This window comes from Oncorhynchus gorbuscha, linkage group LG05, assembly GCF_021184085.1.
Source record: "Oncorhynchus gorbuscha isolate QuinsamMale2020 ecotype Even-year linkage group LG05, OgorEven_v1.0, whole genome shotgun sequence".
In the NCBI taxonomy this organism is placed as follows: Eukaryota; Metazoa; Chordata; class Actinopteri; order Salmoniformes; family Salmonidae; genus Oncorhynchus; species Oncorhynchus gorbuscha.
Window position 1 is genome coordinate 8,834,759 of NC_060177.1, and position 19,814 is coordinate 8,854,572.

A 19,814-nucleotide genomic window follows, 5' to 3' on the forward strand; every position below is an offset into this window, starting at 1 on the left:
GGCCTGTACTCTAACTGTGTTTCTTCACTCTTGGCACTGGAGGTTGGTCGCACCTTAATTGGGGAGGACGAGCTCTTGGTAATGGCTGGAGTGGAATAGGTGGAATGCTATCAAATACATCAAAAACATGGTTTACATTTGTTTGACGCCATTTCAGCCATTATTATGAGCCATCCTCCCCTCAGAAGCCTCCACTGAATCTTGGCCTGAACAAACAAAACAACAGTGTTCCAGTTAGTGATATGAGCCGTCCAGTCCCCTGAACAAACATAACAACAGTGTTCCAGTAGTAGTGATGATACTGGGCCTGAACAAACAAAACAACAGTGTTCCAGTAGTAGTGATGATACTGGGCCTGAACAAACAAAACAACAGTGTTCCAGTAGTAGTGTCGATACTGGGCCTGAACAAACAAAACAACAGTGTTCCAGTAGTAGTGTCGATACTGGGCCTGAACAAACAAAACAACAAACAGTGTTCCAGTAGTAGTGTTGATACTGGGCCTGAAGAAACAAAACAACAGTGTTCCAGTAGTAGTGTCGATACTGGGCCTGAACAAACAAAACAACAGTGTTCCAGTAGTAGTGTCGATACTGGGCCTGAACAAACAAAACAACAGTGTTCCAGTAGTAGTGTCGATACTGGGCCTGAACAAACAAAACAACAGTGTTCCAGTAGTAGTGTCGATACTGGGCCTGAACAAACAAAACAACAGTGTTCCAGTAGTAGTGTCGATACTGGGCCTGAACAAACAAAACAACAGTGTTCCAGTAGTAGTGTCGATACTGGGCCTGAACAAACAAAACAACAGTGTTCCAGTAGTAGTGATGATACTGGGCCTGAACAAACAAAACAACAGTGTTCCAGTAGTAGTGTCGATACTGGGCCTGAACAAACAAAACAACAGTGTTCCAGTAGTAGTGTCGATACTGGGCCTGAACAAACAAAACAACAGTGTTCCAGTAGTAGTGTTTTTTTCCTGTTAGGCTAGAACACAGCACAACCCTTCCCTGTGCTGAACTGTGCCTGCCTGGACCACCGTGCTGTGCCAGCCTGGACCACCGTGCTGTGCTGTGCCAGCCTGGACCACCGTGCTGTGCTGTGCCAGCCTGGACCACTTTGCAGTTTAATAATATGAAAAGCATTCTTAGCATTTTGCAGTGTTTCTCCCTTCCTGCACGTTGTTTCCTTGACTCGCTGGGGAAAAGAATGGAGCGATAAAGGGCTATAATCCCAGTGAGAGTTTCATCAAATCAATGAAGCCTCCTTTCCCCTCCTCTCTATTAGCCAAAACACACAGTCAGCTGAACAAACCAGTCAATCTGTTATCCCTCTGCCCTCGCAAATAACGACGGGGAAATACCAGAACCAACCTCATTGGTGGCAGCACGGGCACAGAAACAATAACCTAATACGGTGGTTTATGATCCCAGTCTGCAGAAGAATGGAATGAACCAACGGCCCAGTCCTTCAATGTTTAACTAAAATGTTCATATTAACCAGCTATGAACCATGTACTGACAGTGTTCATGGTTAGAATTTGGGAAAGGGGAGCTGATCCTAGATCTGTGCCTAAAAAGGGACCATATATATGCATTGTGTTTACACCACAAACACTGAACAAGGTCCTATAAAATGTTGTTGTGGATATTTCCCATATGGTAGGCTCAGGCTGATGTGTAACTGAATGCCATAGTGCATACAGCATCGGCTATGTTTGTCTGTTAACCTCCATCTCTATTCTGCTTCCCTCTCTTGACTCCATCACGTCTCCTTCAGTGAGCCTAGATCTATCCAACAACCTGAATGAACCCTGGTAGCACATGGAAACAACAGAAAATTACATTTACAAGATCTCTATAAAATGGTAAAAACACATACCAAACCACATACCATTAACTGTATAATGAGCGCTCGTGTGCGTGTGTGTGTGTGTGAGCATGTGTGTGTGTGTATACACAAGTGTGTGATGTGTCTTACGATTCCAAGAATCCCTTCAGTGTGTAGTGATTTATGATGGTGATGTCATGCCTGCCAGATGTAGCTGGAGATGAGCCAACTTGACGTCTGTACACTTTGTCCCCCCCGTCGCTTGTTCCGACACACACACAAACACACACGCATGTACACACACACACGCACACGCACACACACACATTTCCTTTCATTGAGCGGCAACTAGCACCTCCCCTCGCGCACTGTCAGAGTTACCCAACACAAAGGAAACGGCTCAGTCCAACAATATTCAAAGGACTTGGCAAATGCAAATACAGGCCAGCTGAATATATCTCTTTAGACAGGATACTTATGGGGGGAAAAAATCTCCTTGATGCCACCTTGATAGTCTCCATGTTGATCTGTCATCTATTAGGGCCACCACTAGGCCTTCACAATGCAGCCTCTCATCTCTTCGGTTTCCTACAACTACATGTGCAGGTCAGTCATGCTATCACAACAATACAATCCAGATATGCAAATAAATCCCCTGCTTTATTCAATTTCCCATGAGCACAAATAACCTGCCATCTGCTGACGTCGAGCCCTTGAACAATGCTAGGACGGTTCTACACCGTGGCTGACCCTGCCTCCAATCCATGGCAAATAACCTGCCATCTGCTGACGTCGAGCCCTTGAATAATGTTAGAACGGTTCTACACCGTGGCTGACCCTACCTCCAATCCATGGCAAATAACCTGCCATCTGCTGACGTCGAGCCCTTGAATAATGTTAGAACGGTTCTACACCGTGGCTGACCCTGCCTCCAATCCATGGCAAATAACCTGCCATCTGCTGACGTCGAGCCCTTGAATAATGCTAGAACGGTTCTACACCGTGGCTGACCCTGCCTCCAATCCAACACAGTTCTTATTTCTGTTAACCAGAGGACTTGGACGTCTCCAAAATGGGACCTTCCTGTCAAGTAAAGCACTGGGCAAAACATGCCTGGACAACTACGGTGAGTGCTTGGAAAAGGTAAAGCATTAGAATCGATGATCCTTGTGCTACTCAAGCAGGTCACATTCACAGCCCGATTCTTGGATGTCAACACGGTCACACAGTGATGATGGGCTGGTGTGTTCTCATTCTAACAGGGTCTGAACATGCCTGTCTGCACAGAGAGCCTTTTAGTGGGACTTACAGGATCATATATGGAGACATTTTCTAGTCAATCATTATCATGGACTTTGAGGGCATGTTGGTGCTTTATAGACTATGACTCCAATCAGCCCCAGATCAGTCAGTAAAACCATCAAGGCCCATGCAGTGTTTACAGTATGAACATGCCAACTTCAGCACAGCGTAACAACACGAGACAAGATGATCAACACGATAGTGGTCAGCTAATAGCAGTATGAAGACTGTTGACCCTGCTAGCTGGCTGTCTACAGTACAGTAGGCCACCATGCTGTTCATTGAGTGTGAATGGACCATAAACACTGCTCTAATGACAGTCCTGCTCTGTTGCCAGCAGTGGTTTAGATGTCTGATGGTTTGCCAACACTTAAGAGTGTGGAGTTATTAGCTGATATGACAGTCACTGGGGAGTGAGACGCTGCAGCCTGCTGAATGACGCACTCCACCCGCTCTCTGGAGGAATTCAGGCCACACACACACCTCTCTCTTATAGCAATGCCTCTACGAGAATGTGCATGCCTGGGATGTCTCCATTTTTTAAGAATTTGCATTTATAAGATCAAAATATTTATTTTCTAAAGGTAGCAGATAAGCACATAACCACCAGAAACGGTAGTGGATAAGGACATTTACAACCACCAGAAACAGTAGTGGATAAGGACATTTACAACCACCAGAAACAGTAGTGGATAAGGACATTTACAACCACCAGAAACAGTAGTGGATAAGGACATTTACAACCACCAGAAACAGTAGTGGATAAGGACATTTACAACCACCAGAAACAGTAGTGGATAAGGACATTTACAACCACCAGAAACAGTAGTGGATAAGGACATTTACAACCACCAGAAACAGTAGTGGATAAGGACATTTACAACCACCAGAAACAGTAGTGGATAAGGACATTTACAACCACCAGAAACAGTAGTGGATAAGGACATTTACAACCACCAGAAACAGTAGTGGATAAGGACATTTACAACCACCAGAAACAGTAGTGGATAAGGACATTTACAACCACCAGAAAAATGTCTGCCTGCTTATGACAAGCAGCACGTGGTTGCTTTAGTACATTCTTATGAGTATTGAGTTCAGAACTATACCAGAGTATTGTCTTGTTCACTTCAGTTCAGAACTACAGTACCAGTCTAAAGTTTGGACACTCTTACTTATTCCAGGGTTTTTCTTTATTTTTACTATTTTCTACATTGTAGAATAATAGTCAAGACCACAATGCCAAGAGTGTGCAAAGCTGTCATCAAGGCGAAGGGTGGCTACTTTGAAGAATCCCAAATATAAAATAGATATAGATTTGCTTCACACATTTTTGGGTTAGTACATGATTCCATGTGTTATTTCATAGTTTTGATGTCTTCAGTATTATTCTACAATGTAGAAAATAGTAAAAATAAAGAAAAACCCTTGAATGAGTAGGTGTGTCCGAACTTTTGACTGGTACTGTATACCAGAGTATTGTCTTGATTGAGCTCCAACACTTCAGAACTATACCAGAGTATTGTCTTGATTGATCTCTAACACTTCAGAATACCAAATATGAAATAGATATGATTTGCTTCAGAACTATGATTCCATGTATTGTCTTGATTGATATCTAACACTTCAGCACTATACCAGATAGTGTAAAGAAAACACTTGATTGAGTAGGTCTAACACTTCAGAACTATACCAGAGTAGTGTCTTGATTGATCTCTAACACTTCAGAACTATACCAGAGTATTGTCTTGATTGATATCTAACACTTCAGAACTATACCAGAGTATTGTCTTGATTGATCTCTAACACTTCAGAACTATACCAGAGTATTGTCTTGATTGAGCTCTAACACTTCAGAACTATATCAGAGTATTGTCTTGATTGACCTCTTTACTTCAGAACTAACACTTCAGAACTATATCAGAGTATTGTCTTGATTGATCTCTAACACTTCAGAACTATACCAGAGTATTGTCTTGATTGAGCTCTAACACTTCAGAACTATACCAGAGTATTGTCTTGATTGATCTCTAACACTTCAGAACTATACCAGAGTATTGTCTTGATTGATCTCTAACACTTCAGAACTATATCAGAGTATTGTCTTGATTGACCTCTAACACTTCAGAACTATATCAGAGTATTGTCTTGATTGATCTCTAACACTTCAGCACTATACCAGAGTAGTGTCTTGATTGAGCTCCAACACTTCAGAACTATACCAGAGTATTGTCTTGATTGATCTCTAACACTTCAGAACTATATCAGAGTAGTGTCTTGATTGATCTCTAACACTTCAGAACTATACCAGAGTATTGTCTTGATTGATCTCCAACACTTCAGCACTATACCAGAGTATTGTCTTGATTGAGCTCCAACACTTCAGCACTATACCAGAGTATTGTCTTGATTGAGCTCCAACACTTCACTAGTAGCATGATGCAATGGCCCAACCTCACCAAAGCATGAAGCAAACAAACCCTCTTAGAAGTTGAGTGAGTGCTGTACACGTTCAAAAGCTGTGGCTAATTTTTAACATGGAGGTTAATGACGGCAGTGACTTTATGGATGGGTGCCTTTGTACAGGAGGCCTCCTTGAGCAAATACAGTATGTGTCATTACTGAGATGGTACTGTTAAAAGGAACTCTCCAATCAGTTTCAGTTGTACTCACTAAGACTTCATTTAGACAGGCAGACACATTCTGATATTTTTCAGTAATTGGTCTTTTGACCAAGCAGATCACCTTTGAAAAAGATTGATGTCATTGGTCAAAAGACAAAATTAGTGGAAAAAAATAATTGGAATTGGTCTGCCTGTGTGAATGCAGCCTAAAAAGTACTAAAGGACAATCGTGATTAAACATGATGTTTACCTACAAAGCTGATCATGACCAAAACAACCTTTCTCTCCAATCCAGTCAGTTAACACCAACACACCTCCATCATAATGAGGGTTGAGGAGGTAACAGCCATCCATCATAATGAGAGTTGAGGAGGTAACAACCATCCATCATAATGAGGATTGAGGAGGTAACATCCATCCATCATAATGAGGGTTGAGGAGGTAACAGCCATCCATCATAATGAGGATTGAGGAGGTAACAGCCATCCCTCCATCATAATGAGGTTTGAGGAGGTAACAGCCATCCATCATAATGAGGATTGAGGAGGTAACAGCCATCCCTCCATCATAATGAGGTTTGAGGAGGTAACAGCCATCCATCATAATGAGGATTGAGGAGGTAACAGCCATCCCTCCATCATAATGAGGGTTGAGGAGGTAACAGCCATCCATCATAATGAGGATTGAGGAGGTAACAGCCATCCCTCCATCATAATGAGGGTTGAGGAGGTAACATCCATCCCTCCATCATAATGATTGTTGAGGTGGTAACAGCCATCCATCATAATGAGGGTTGAGGAGGTAACAGCCATCCATCATAATGAGGATTGAGGAAGTAAGATAGATCCATCATAATAAGCAGTCAGAGGGTTGAAGAGGTGAGTCATGTGGCAGTCAGCCCCATAATAAACCCTATTGCACAACCCACTGGAGGAGCTGGTCTCCTCTTTAAAGGACCACTGTATTGTAAACTTCCATGTAAGTGCATTGTGGATACGTACAGTTTAGTACTGAAAGGGTGCAGTAATGCCAAATGCCTTACCTGCTCAAGCTTAAAGATGTGCTGATTGAAGTAGTGTTGGAGCCTCTCGTTGGCGAAGTTGATGCAGAACTGCTCAAAGCTGTTGTTTTCGTAGTCCTCAAAGCCAAAGATGTCCAGCACTCCGATGGAAAAGATCTGTGAGGGATACATGAGGGTGAAATCTCAATTAACAATATGCTTTTTGACAACAACAAAAAAACAATTCAACATGAAAGTCTAACTGAGAAGCTTTGAGAAGGTTTTCAAAGACCCTTAGGCGCATAATGGAAAACAAGGTTGAAGCTGTTCAAACACAACCACTGATGTCACTGATTTATTAAATCAATAAAACAACTTGTCTCTGCCAAGGTGTTCACGCTCTATTTGAACACCTGTAACAGAAGCATAAAGCCAGTTATTCTGGGCGGAGAGGTGGGCGTCAGGTAGCCTTAGAGAGGTGGGCGTCAGGTAGCCTTAGAGAGGTGGGCGTCAGGTAGCCTTAGAGAGGTGGGCGTCAGGTAGCCTAGCCTTAGAGAGAGGTGGGCGTCAGGTAGCCTTAGAGGTGGGCGTCAGGTAGCCTTAGAGGTGGGCGTCAGGTAGCCTTAGAGGTGGGCGTCAGGTAGCCTTAGAGAGGTGGGCGTCAGGTAGCCTTAGAGAGGTGGGCGTCAGGTAGCCTTAGAGAGGTGGGCGTCAGGTAGCCTTAGAGAGGTGGGCGCCTGAGAGGTAGCCTTAGAGAGGTGGGCGTCAGGTAGCCTTAGAGAGGTGGGCGTCAGGTAGCCTTAGAGAGGTGGGCGTCAGGTAGCCTTAGAGAGAGGTGGGCGTCAGGTAGCCTTAGAGAGGTGGGCGTCAGGTAGCCTTAGAGAGGTGGGCGTCAGGTAGCCTTAGAGAGGTGGGCGTCAGGTAGCCTTAGAGAGGTGGGCGTCAGGTAGCCTTAGAGAGGTGGGCGTCAGGTAGCCTTAGAGAGGTGGGCGTCAGGTAGCCTTAGAGAGGTGGGCGTCAGGTAGCCTGAGAGAGGTGGGCGTCAGGTAGCCTGAGAGAGGTGGGCGTCAGGTAGCCTGAGAGAGGTGGGCGTCAGGTAGCCTGAGAGAGGTGGGCGTCAGGTAGCCTGAGAGAGGTGGGCGTCAGGTAGCCTGAGAGAGGTGGGCGTCAGGTAGCCTGAGAGAGGTGGGCGTCAGGTAGCCTGAGAGAGGTGGGCCTGAGAGAGGTGGGCGGTCCTGAGGTGGGCGTCAGGTAGCCTGAGCCTGAGAGAGGTGGGCGTCAGGTAGCCTGAGAGAGGTGGGCGTCAGGTAGCCTGAGAGAGGTGGGCGTCAGGTAGCCTGAGAGAGGTGGGCGTCAGGTAGCCTTAGAGAGGTGAGTGTCAGGTAGCCTTAGAGAGGTGAGCCTGCAACCGGAGAGTTGCCAGTTCAAATCCCGAGTCCGATGGAAACCAATCTGGCAGGAGGTGAGCTGGCAAAAGGAGGGTAAATGTTGTGCCCTTGAGCAAGGCACTTAACTGCCCCAAAAACAGCTCCCTGGGCGCCCAGTGTGGCAGCCCCCTACACCTCCCCAAAACCTGTATATGTATGCAGTAAAGTATTTAAGTAAAAATACTTTAAAGTATTACTTAAGGAGTTTTGGGGGTATCTGTACTTTAGTATTTACATTTTTGACAACTTTTACCTCACTACATTCCTAAAGAAAATAATGTACTTTTTACTCCATAAAATGTTCCCTGACAACCAAAAGTGCTCATTACATTTTGAATGCTTAGCAGGACGGGAAAATGGTGCAATTGACACACTTATTAAGAGAACATCCCTGGTCATCCCTACTGCCTCTGATCTGGCAGACTCACTAAACACAAATGCTTCTTTTGTAAATGATGTCAGTGTCGGTGTGCCACTGGCGATCCGTAAATTAAAAAAAACAAGAAAATGATGCCGTCTGATTTGCTTAATATAAGGACTTTGAAATGGTTTATACTTGCACTTTTGATACTTATTTAAAATCAAATACTTTTAGACTCTTACTCAAGTAGGACGATTGGGTACTTTTCCCCCACCACTGTATGTATGCGTGTCTTTCGGAGAGGTTGGGTTAAAAGTGGAAGGAAGTAACCTTTTAGTTGGACCTTGAAATTGACCAATCAAGTGATCTTAATCTTAATGAAGTGGAGAGGTGAGCATGTCATCAACGCATGACATTGATATATTATAAGCAGACATAAGTATGATGTAATAAAGCATGATAGCAGTCACGTTGGTCTTACCTTGGCGCTCTCCTCCAAGTCCCGGTTGTTGAGCAGTGCGTGGTTGATCCGGAACACAATCCAGTCAAACAGTGCGCTGTACAAAGACTTGGCCATGGAGTCTCGCACCGTGCCCGCCTGCAGGAACATACACAACCACACATCCATGTTACTAGTGACCTACTGCACCTCACTATTCATCCGTGTTACTACTGAGCTACTCCACCTCACTATTCATCCATGTTACTAGTGAGCAACTCCACCTCACTATTCATCCGTGTTACTACTGAGCTACTCCACCTCACTATTCATCCATGTTACTAGTGAGCAACTCCACCTCACTATTCATCCGTGTTACTACTGAGCTACTCCACCTCATTATTCATCCATGTTACTAGTGAGCTACTCCACCTCACTATTCATCCATGTTACTAGTGAGCTACTCCACCTCACTATTCATCCATGTTACTAGTGAGCTACTCCACCTCACTATTCATCCATGTTACTAGTGAGCTACTCCACCTCATTATTCATCCGTGTTACTAGTGAGCTACTCCACCTCATTATTCATCCGTGTTACTAGTGAGCTACTCCACCTCACTATTCATCCGTGTTACTAGTGAGCTACTCCACCTCATTATTCATCCATGTTACTAGTGAGCTACTCCACCTCACTATTCATCCGTGTTACTAGTGAGCTACTCCACCTCATTATTCATCCGTGTTACTAGTGACCTACTCCAATTCACTATTCATCCGTGTTACTAGTGAGCTACTCCACCTCACTATTCATCCGTGTTACTAGTGACCTACTCCACCTCACTATTCATCCGTGTTACTAGTGACCTACTCCAATTCACTATTCATCCGTGTTACTACTGACCTCAAAAGATTGAATGTGAAAGACCTGGGCCCATATTCACAAAGCATCTCAAAGTAGCAGTTCTCATCCGGGATCAGAACCTCCTCTTATTCATTATGATCAAAAAGACAAAACTGATCCTAGATCAGCACTCCTACTCTGAGACGCTTTGTGAACACGGGCCCTGGTGCCATGGGTGATCAGTTAGGTACGCATGGAATACCCTAAACACTTCCATCAGACAATGGAATCAACTTCACTTGTGTGGATTTCCTGCTTTAATTATACAATGTTCCTAACATCTGGGACCCATCAGGTTTGTCTTCAAACAAATAACTAATAAACATCTAGAAATCAAGATGCATTTGTTGCTTGTTTTTCTACCTTGCAATCAAACAAGGCTAAATCTCTTCCAATATATACTGAACAAAAATATAAAAACGCCACATGCAACAATTCCTATGATTTTACTGAGTTACATACCGTTCATTGTAAAAAAAATCAGATCAAGTGAAATAAATTCATTAGGCCACTGGGGAGCTAGGCACACCCACTGGGGAGCTAGGCACACCCACTGGGGAGCTAGGCACACCCACTGGGGAGCTAGGCACACCCACTGGGGAGCTAGGCACACCCACTGGGGAGCTAGGCACACCCACTGGGGAGCTAGGCACACCCACTGGGGAGCTAGGCACACCCACTGGGGAGCTAGGCACACCCACTGGGGAGCTAGGCACACCCACTGGGGAGCTAGGCACACCCACTGGGGAGCTAGGCACACCCACTGGGGAGCTAGGCACAGACAATCAGAATAGGTTTTTCCCCACAAGAGGGCTTTATTACAGACAGAAATACTCCTTGGTTTCATCAGCTGTCTGGGTAGCTGGTCTCACATGATCCCGCAGGTGAAGAAGCCGGATGTGGCGGTCCTTGGCTGGCGTGGTTACACGTGGTACTGCCAAATTCTCTAAAAACGACGTCGGAGGTGGCTGATTTCCTTGAAAATTGTTGCATGTAGCGTTTTATGTCTTTGGAAGAGATTTAGTCTTGTTTGATTGCAATGTAGAAAAACAAGCAACAAATGCATCTTGATTTCTAGATGTTTATTAGTTATTTGTTTGAAGCCAAACCCGATGGGGCCCAGATGTTAGGAACATGGTATAATTAAAGCAGGAAATCCACACAAGTGAAGTTGATTACAATGTCTGATGGAAGTATCTGATGGAAGTAAACTCAGCAAAAATAGAAACATCCCTTTTTCAGGTCTCTGTCTAAGATAATTCGTAAAAATCCGGATAACTTCACAAATCTTCATTGTAAAGAGTTTAAAAACTGTTTCCTGGGCAGCGCAGTGGTCTAAGCCTGTGCCACCAGAGACTCTGGGTTCGAGCCCAGGCTCTGTCGCAGCCGGCCGCGACCGGGAGGTCCATGGGGCGACGCACAATTGGCCTAGCATCGTCCGGGTTAGGCCGGTAGGGATATCCTTGTCTCATCAACTCCTGTGGTGGGCAGGGCACAGTGCATGCTGACCAGGTCGCTAGGCGTATGGTGTTTCCTCCGACACATTGGTGCGGCTGGCTTCCGGGTTGGATGCGGGTTGTGTTAAGAAGCAGTGTGGCTTGGTTGGGTTTCAGAGGACGCATGGCTTTCGACCTTCGTCTCTCCCGAGCCCGTACGGGTGTTGTAGCGATGACACAAGACATTAACGACTAACAATTGGATACCACGAAATTGGGGAGAAAATGGGGGTAAATAAAAAATAAAAAAAACTGTTTCCCATGCTTGTTCAATGAACCATAAACAGTTAATGAACATGCACCTGTGGAACAGTTGTTAAGACACTAACACCTTACAGACGGTAGGCAATTAAAGGTCACAGTTATGAAAACTTAGGACACTAAGAGGCCTAGGGTACTTGCTCATCTGCGTGAACGTGCCTTTGGCATGCTGCACGGTGCCGCGAAGACTGCAGATGTGGCTAGGACAATAAATTGCCATGTCGGTACTGTGAGACGCCTAAGACAGCGCTACAAGGAGACAGGATGGACATCTGATGGTCCTCGCAGTGGCAGACCACGTGTAACACCTGCACAGGATCGGTACATCCGAACATCACACCTGTGGGACAGGCACAGGATGGCAACAACAACTGCCCGAGTTACACAAGGAATGCACAATCCTTTCATCAGTGCTCTGACTGTCCGCAATAAGCTGAGAGAGGCTGGACTGAGGACTTGTAGGCCTGTTGTAAGGCAGGTCCTCACCGGCAACAACGTCGTCAATGGGCAAAATCCCACTGTCGCTGGACCAGACAGGACTGGCAAAAAGTGCTACTCACTGACGGGCCGCGGTTTTGTCTCACCAGGGGTGATGGTCGGATTCGCTGTTATAGTCGAAGGAATGAGCGTTACACCGAGGCCTGTACTCTGGAGCGGAATCAATTTGAGGTGGAGGGTCCGTCATAGTCTGGGGCGGTGTGTCACAGCATCATCGGACTGAGCTTGGCGTCATTGCAGGCAATCTCAACATTGTGCGGAGCAGGGAAGAGATCCTCCTCCCTCATGTGGTACCCTTCCTGCAGGCTCATCCTGACATGACCCTCCAGCATGACAATGCCACCAGCCATACTGATCGTTCTGTGCATGATTTCCTACAAGACAGGAATGTCAGTGTTCTCCCATGGCCAGCGAAGAGCCTGGATCTCAATCCCATTGAGCACGTCTGGGACCTGTTGGATGGTAGGGTGAAGGCTAGGGCCATTCCCCCCCAGAAATGTCCTGGATCTTGCATGTGCCTTCGTGGAAGAGTGGGGTAACATCTCACAGCAAGAACTGGAAAATCTACATTCCATGAGGAGGAGCTGCACTGCAGTACTTAATGCAGCTGGTGGCCACACCAGATAATGACTGTTACTTTTGATTTTGACACCTCCTTTGTTCAGGGACACATTATTCAATTTCTGTTAGTCACATGTCTGTGGAACGTGTTCAGTTTATGTCTCAGTTGTGGAATCTTGTTGTTTTCATACAAATATTTACACGTTACGTTTGCTGAAAATAAACACAGTTGACAGTGAGAGGACGTTTCTTTTTTTGCTGAGTATAGTAACATGGATGAATATTAGACATATGACAAAGACTTGAGTCATGTTCCCAGTCCTCGGTCCCCATCGGTCCTCTGTCCCCGTCATGTCAGACTTCTGTCCCAGTCACATCCGGTCAGTCAGTCCTCTGTCCCAGTCTTATGTCCAACTCCGAAATGAAAACACTAAAGTTCTTATTAGATACACTAAGGTAGTGCCCTCCCCGTTTCACGTGCCTAACGAACATGACCCAGGAGATCCGTGAGCAGGGCCATATTCATAAAGTGTCTTAGAGACGGAGTGCTGGTCTAGGATCAGTGCTGTTGTTTTGATCAGAATGAATACGATTACATGGACAGGGGGGACCTGATCCTAGATCAGCGCTCCATGTCTGGTTAATATCTTTCAAGCACAGCATTGTGACTCGTGGCGTGGCAATGGGGCTTCAGCAGGTGGCCACAGGAGGCGAGTCCTGGGCTGGCACCCTGTATTACGTCCCAGCAGCACCTCTCCTGGTCATGATTAATGACATTAGTCTGCCTAATGACCATCAGAGTGACAGAGGCACTACCAATCCAATCTACTGTAGAACAGACACCAATGAAAACATTACCCCTCTGAGGATAGGCAGCTGATAGAATAGAGGTGTCAAGGAATGAGACCATGTATTTTACAAGGAAATGGAAATAGAGTGAGAGCGATGGTGTAATAGCAAAGTACTAGAGGATGTTTTCACACAAAAGTATTACTGATCTAAGTACGGTGTGGAAAACGGGCAATTTCACAATTGACTACAGTATATCGACTATAGACACAAAACATGCAACATAAGTTTTAATAACATAACCAAATCAAATCCAATTTTATTTGTCACATACACATGGTTAGCAGATGTTAATGCGAGTGTAGCGAAATGCTTGTGCTTCCAAGTTTCTCTTTAGGAAGGCTTTCTGTTGATAGCTGGGTTCCTTGGTGTTCTTGTCCCTTGTAGTGTCGGCTGGGTTCTTTGGTGTCCTTGTCCCGTGTAGTGTCAGCTGGGTTCTTTGGTGTCCTTGTCCCCTGTAGTGTCAGCTGGGTTCCTTGGTGTCCTTGTCCCCTGTAGTGTCAGCTGGGTTCCTTGGTGTCCTTGTCCCCTGTAGTGTCAGCTGGGTTCCTTGTCCCTTGTAGTGTCAGCTGGGTTCCTTGTCCCTTGTAGTGTCAGCTGGGTTCCTTGTCCCTTGTAGTGTCAGCTGGGTTCCTTGTCCCTTGTAGTGTCAGCTGGGTTCCTTGTCCCTTGTAGTGTCAGCTGGGTTCCTTGTGTCAGTTATCCTGTCTTGTGTCAATTTGTTTTGTATTTGTTTTTTACTTATTATTTTATACACTTCAAGATTATTCTGTTTCATGAAAAAAGTGTCTTAAAAATGTTATAAATTATTATTATTATTAGGAGTCATTAACTCATACCATCACAGACAGCGAAGGGCTGTTTGTCATCTTCTGTTGCCATGCCTGAATGTCCATTAATCAACCAGGTGAGATAGATTTACCACACACAAAAATGTGACTGAATTGTGTGGGAAGTTAGTATAGTACATTTCCAGTATAAGTGCCTGCAGAGCTTCAGATGTCTTATTTTGCTCAAAACATGCCATTATACAACGGTCCAGCTAAAGTTGAAATGACTGTCTTTTACATAATTTACTACTTTATTTTTAGCGACTACAAAAAGATCTGCCTAGCAACTCCCGAAGATCATACAAAATGCTATTTATATTGCTAGCAAGAGTCTTCAAAAGTGAGAGGCCTTTTCATTATTTAAAGGACGTTGGATTCAGAACATTCCGGTGAGGATCAATCTTTTAAATATCTCAATAACAAAATGGATGAGACCTGATCCAGGAAACGAGGCATATCTCGCAAGTCACGACTTCACAGGAGAGCCGCTTGATCGTAAACTATTTTTTTTTAAAATGCATTTTTTGGCAGAAATGCCTTGTAAAAAATGTGAGCTTTCATGTGCCTTAATAACAAACTTGTATGCCATCTGTAAATGCAATTGTTAAATTATGAGCCTTGTTGGTTAATCCACATAAGTTAAACCACAAATGATTGGCTGAGATAATAAGTGGGCTGGAAATGCCGAGAGATGAGTTCGGATTGGTCTGCCACATTCTGTCTATTTGAGCTCATCAGTCTGTTGGTAATCCTGTTGAACGGGGCTTTAAAAAAAAATGTATTGTGTAGTGGAGCTGCATATGTGTTGCTCTCCACCTCCGGGAGGATCAAGTTTTGAAATCAATGTAATTAGAGTATGACAGATGAAGAGATGGCGAAAACACCTCTGGATTACATCTTCAAACTAAGGGCAACCGTGGCGTGGCATTCCTGACAGGGAGATGCATCCATCATGCATGATGATGCATACAGGTAAAATAGCTAGCTACATTTTCAGATATTACACATTTCTAATTTTGACAGAAAGTGGTTTCATTTCAAGCTACTGTTAGCTGTCTGGCTGGCTCCCCAGCTGATGTTATTATCCGTATCCCAGAGCCGTTTGCTTTTCTAGTTAGAGGCTAATGTTCGCTAGCTAACATTGAATCTGGTTGGTTAGCTCCCCGCACTGTGGCATTGTTGGCACTGTTCATTGTGGTTTAACTAGCTAACGTTAGCTGGCTGACTCGTTAGTTAACATTACGTGACGTGTGTAACAACACCCTTGAATATGGCCGGTGTCAGTCTGCAAAAAAGCGTAATGAAATTGTTGCCAGTAGAGCTGGTTAGGCTGTTTTCATGTTATCCATAGGTAAATAAATTATCGGCCAGAGCGTCAAGTATGCGCTCCGAGAGCAAAATGAGATGGGTGGGGCTAAAGCTTAAGAGGGTGTGAACAATGCTCTGCGACAAAAGATCATCAACTTTCAAAGCAGAATTACTTTCCCATTGCTCCTCAAATACAGTTTATGATATACCACTTTGTAGCTCTGTAAAAAAACACCATTTCAAATGTTCCTCCATAAGACTGAATCCAGGTGGTGAGTCACAATTAGAGAGAAAACAAATCCATGGTACTTGAGTTTTCAAGTAGTAAAATACCAGTTGATACTACAGGGCGAATGAGTAAAAGTTCACTGTTGCAACTGTTACAACAATGTTTACAGAAAGGACCACCCAAAGAGCTGCCAGAACAATCAGCACTGTTTGTTCATATAAAATGGCTCCTAAACAGCTGGAACGAGGGCGTAGCTGTGTTTTGCATTATATGGTTGATAAAATAGCGGTCTTGTGGATTATTAAAGTTTTGTGTAGTGAGAAAGTGTGTTGTATGCTGTGATATGGCATAGCCACATGCTAGTTGGGGAGGTAGAAAAGGATAGACTTTATGGAAAAGATTTAGATAAAATACCCATCCAACATGTGGACATACTGTAGGTGTAAATAACAAAAAATAATATGTAATTATACTAAAAATAATAATTATACTTTAGAATTACACTTAAAAGAATAGGCCTTTGATTTCCACTTTGTGAGCTTGTTGGTCAGTCTTTCAGCTGAGTCTTGTCTGCATTACATGGCCGTAGTGCGTTTGTTTTCAGAGAATCCCTCTCTGGTTTCTGTAAACAAACTAAGCAGCTCTCTGATGCTGCAGCCTTTGTGGACTAGCGTTCAGGAAAAGGAACTTGTGCCATTGGATTGAGAGCTGTGGCAGTCTTTCTCAAAAGGGGCTTTTTTCAGTAGCTTGGTGTAAGGCTGACTTGCAATGCGGATGCACATTTCAAGGATACTTTTTTAGTGAACTTAAAACCATATCTAGGTGTTTGCATGGTTACAAGCACACTCCCATTAAAGGGGGTCTGCTCGGTAAGGCCAGTGGAACTAACAGCTCTACACACAGCCACTTCCCACTCAGTGTTTCCAAGGTCAAAATTATAGATGTGGTATATGAGTGTATGCGTGTGTGTGTGTATGAGTGCGTGTGTGTGTGTATGTGTGTGTGTGTGTGTGTGTGTGTGTGTGTGTGTGTGTGTGTGTGTGTGTGTGTGTGTGTGTGTGTGTGTGTGTGTGTGTGTGTGTGTGTGTGTGTGTGTGTGTGTGTGTGTGTGTGTGTGTGTGAGACATCAATCTGATCCCTCAACTATCCACACCCAACCAGACAGACCGACTGACAGACCCAACCAGACAGACAGACCGACTGACAGACCCAACCAGACAGACAGACAGACCGACTGACAGACCCAACCAGACAGACAGACTCAACCAGACAGACAGACCCAACCAGACAGACAGACCCAACCAGACAGACCGACTGACAGACCCAACCAGACAGACAGACCGACTGACAGATCCAACCAGACAGACAGACCGACTGACAGACCCAACCAGACAGACAGACGACAGAGACTGACAAACAGACCAGCTCTGACTCCAGCTCCTTCACAGCCTGCCCTGGGACCCAGTGTTTCCCCTATATCGTTATTTAGATAGGCAGGGTGCCTACTATTCCTTAGAATTTATAAATGCAGAATAATGCAATATGTCTTGATGATCAAATTTTCAAGAATACTTTGGGATTGGGTTGAGGAATGGTACATCTTGAGGTAAGGTGGAGTATTTGACTGTGCCTCTTCGTTGCACTAAGGGTTGAGAATGTTTGGGATGAGTTTCAGGTTTGTGCTGTTGACTTGGTCTCACCTCAGCCAGTTTGTAGGGCACGATCAACCTCTCTCCCACTGTCATGGTCTTCCTCGTCGTCAGGGCTTCAAATAGCATCTCCTCCTTGACCTGTACAGAAAAGAGACCACAATTCATTTCACAGTTGAAAGCAATTTCTGTTTCAGAAACACAAAGCCCATTCTTCTTCTGTACACACACCAAGCCCTACAACAGCTTTCATTCAGCCGAATGTTTAGGTAATGAGGGTGGATATGTGCCCTGCTATGTTTAGTGGGACGGGCACTCACGGTCATGAGAAAGACTTATTCCTAGTTATTGAAGAGGGCCAGCGGCCTGCACTATCCAGTTAACATCCTGAAACTAGAGAGGAGAAGAGGCAGAGTGTAGGCTATGTCCCAGCACAGTGCACTTCTCTTGGATGTAGACTATGTCCCAACTCAGGTTACAAAATTCCTGGAACGTTCAATAAATTCCCTGGTTTAACAGAAAACCTGGTTGTAGGATTCCAGATTTCCTGCTTTATTTCCTCCTCATTCCTGGGAATCTTACAAAACGGGATATCGGGAAAGCCAGGGAATTTACTGAACGTTCCAGGAATTGTGCAACCCGAGTGGAGGAATCACAGCAACACTTTATCTGAAGATGCTTAAATACAGAATACAAACCATCTCATATTTGAAATCACAAGTAAGCTGTATAAATCATGACACATCTCATTTATCTATTATTTTAACATGATTTTAAAATGATTTCCATGTATCTGTAAGATGCTTGACTGACTCTGACCCAACCCATTTGGGGAACACATGTTCTTTCACATGAGCACAAGCCATGTTCCTTAGCCACTAGCTGCTCCTGTTGCTTTCCTGCAAACCTCAACGATGGTTGGATCAGTATTCTGAAAATACATCTGCCCTTATAAGTCCTGACTTCTGTCCCTTCACAGCACATGTTCACTGGAAAAACGATCATTCATAAACTGAGGCAGAGAGAGAAAAATAGTGTTGTGCCTACAGAATATTTGTAGACGGATGACAGAATTAGAAATTATGTAATTATACGCTGCATGCAAACCAAATTCCTGACCGAGGAATTGGATTTTCCACCGAGTGGCTTGGTACTGAAAAGCCTTGCGCACAGTACAGTATGTCACTGCAAAAGCATCTGAAAACATCCCGACTCTGAGAAACAAAGTGCTTGTGTGGATGGGAACACATTTGAAGAATAGATTTACACACTACGTAGGTCTCATTCAATCAACTTCTGTTGTATCCATTATAAAACAAGAAAATTAAAAATACAATTATATAAAGCCTTGCCTTTCTTGAACTTTAACTCACACATGTATTTTCTTACTAGCACCGACTTGGTTGATAGCTCCTTTATTGAGAAGAAATGGACTATGGCTGTGATAAGATGGCTAGGTGAGACAACCACGTAACAGGAATGCATTAACTTCTTTGGGACTGGGGGACAGTATTGAGTAGCTTGGATGAATAAGGTGCCCAGAGTAAACCACATGCTACTCAGGGCCAAAAGCTAGAATATGCATATACTTAGTAGATTTGGATAGAAAACACTCTGAAGTTTCTAAAACTGTTTGAATAATGTCTGAGTATAACAGAACTCATAGGGCAGGCAAGCACCTGAGAAAAAATCCAACCAGCAAGTGGGAAATCTGAGGTTTGTAGTTTTTCAATTGATTGCCTATAATAATAATATAATAATATATGCCATTTAGCAGACGCTTTTATCCAAAGCGACTTACAGTCATGTGTGCATACATTCTACGTATGGGTGGTCCCGGGGATCGAACCCACTACCCTGGCGTTACAAGCGCCATGCTCTACCAACTGAGCTACAGAAGGACCAATATACATTGTCTATGGAGCCATATTGCACTTCCTAAGGCTTCCACAAGATGTCAACTGTCTTTAGAACCTTGTTTCAGGCTTCTACTATGAAGGGGGAGCGAATAAGAGCTTTTTGAACCAGGGGTCTGGCAAGAAGCCATTAGTTTAGTCACGCGCACAACCGTGAGAGCGAGCTACGTTCCTTTTCATTTCTAAAGACAAAGGAATTGTCCGGTTGGAATATAATTGAAGATTTATGATAAAAACATCTTAAAGATTGATTATATACATCGTTTGACATGTTTCTACGAACTGTAATGGAACTGTTTTGACTTTTCATCTGAACTAAGTACCTGCACC

General features: G+C 44.2%; 1 protein-coding gene across 1 annotated transcript in view; it reads right to left on the reverse strand.

Annotated features, from left to right (window-relative positions):
- Nucleotides 1-19,814, reverse strand: part of LOC124035399 (unconventional myosin-IXAa-like) — a 212,282-nt gene that overhangs the window by 78,251 nt on the left and 114,217 nt on the right. The window contains 3 exon segments of the mRNA XM_046348850.1: nucleotides 6,799-6,933; nucleotides 9,026-9,142; nucleotides 17,620-17,709. Coding sequence (XP_046204806.1) covers nucleotides 6,799-6,933; nucleotides 9,026-9,142; nucleotides 17,620-17,709 — 342 coding nt within the window.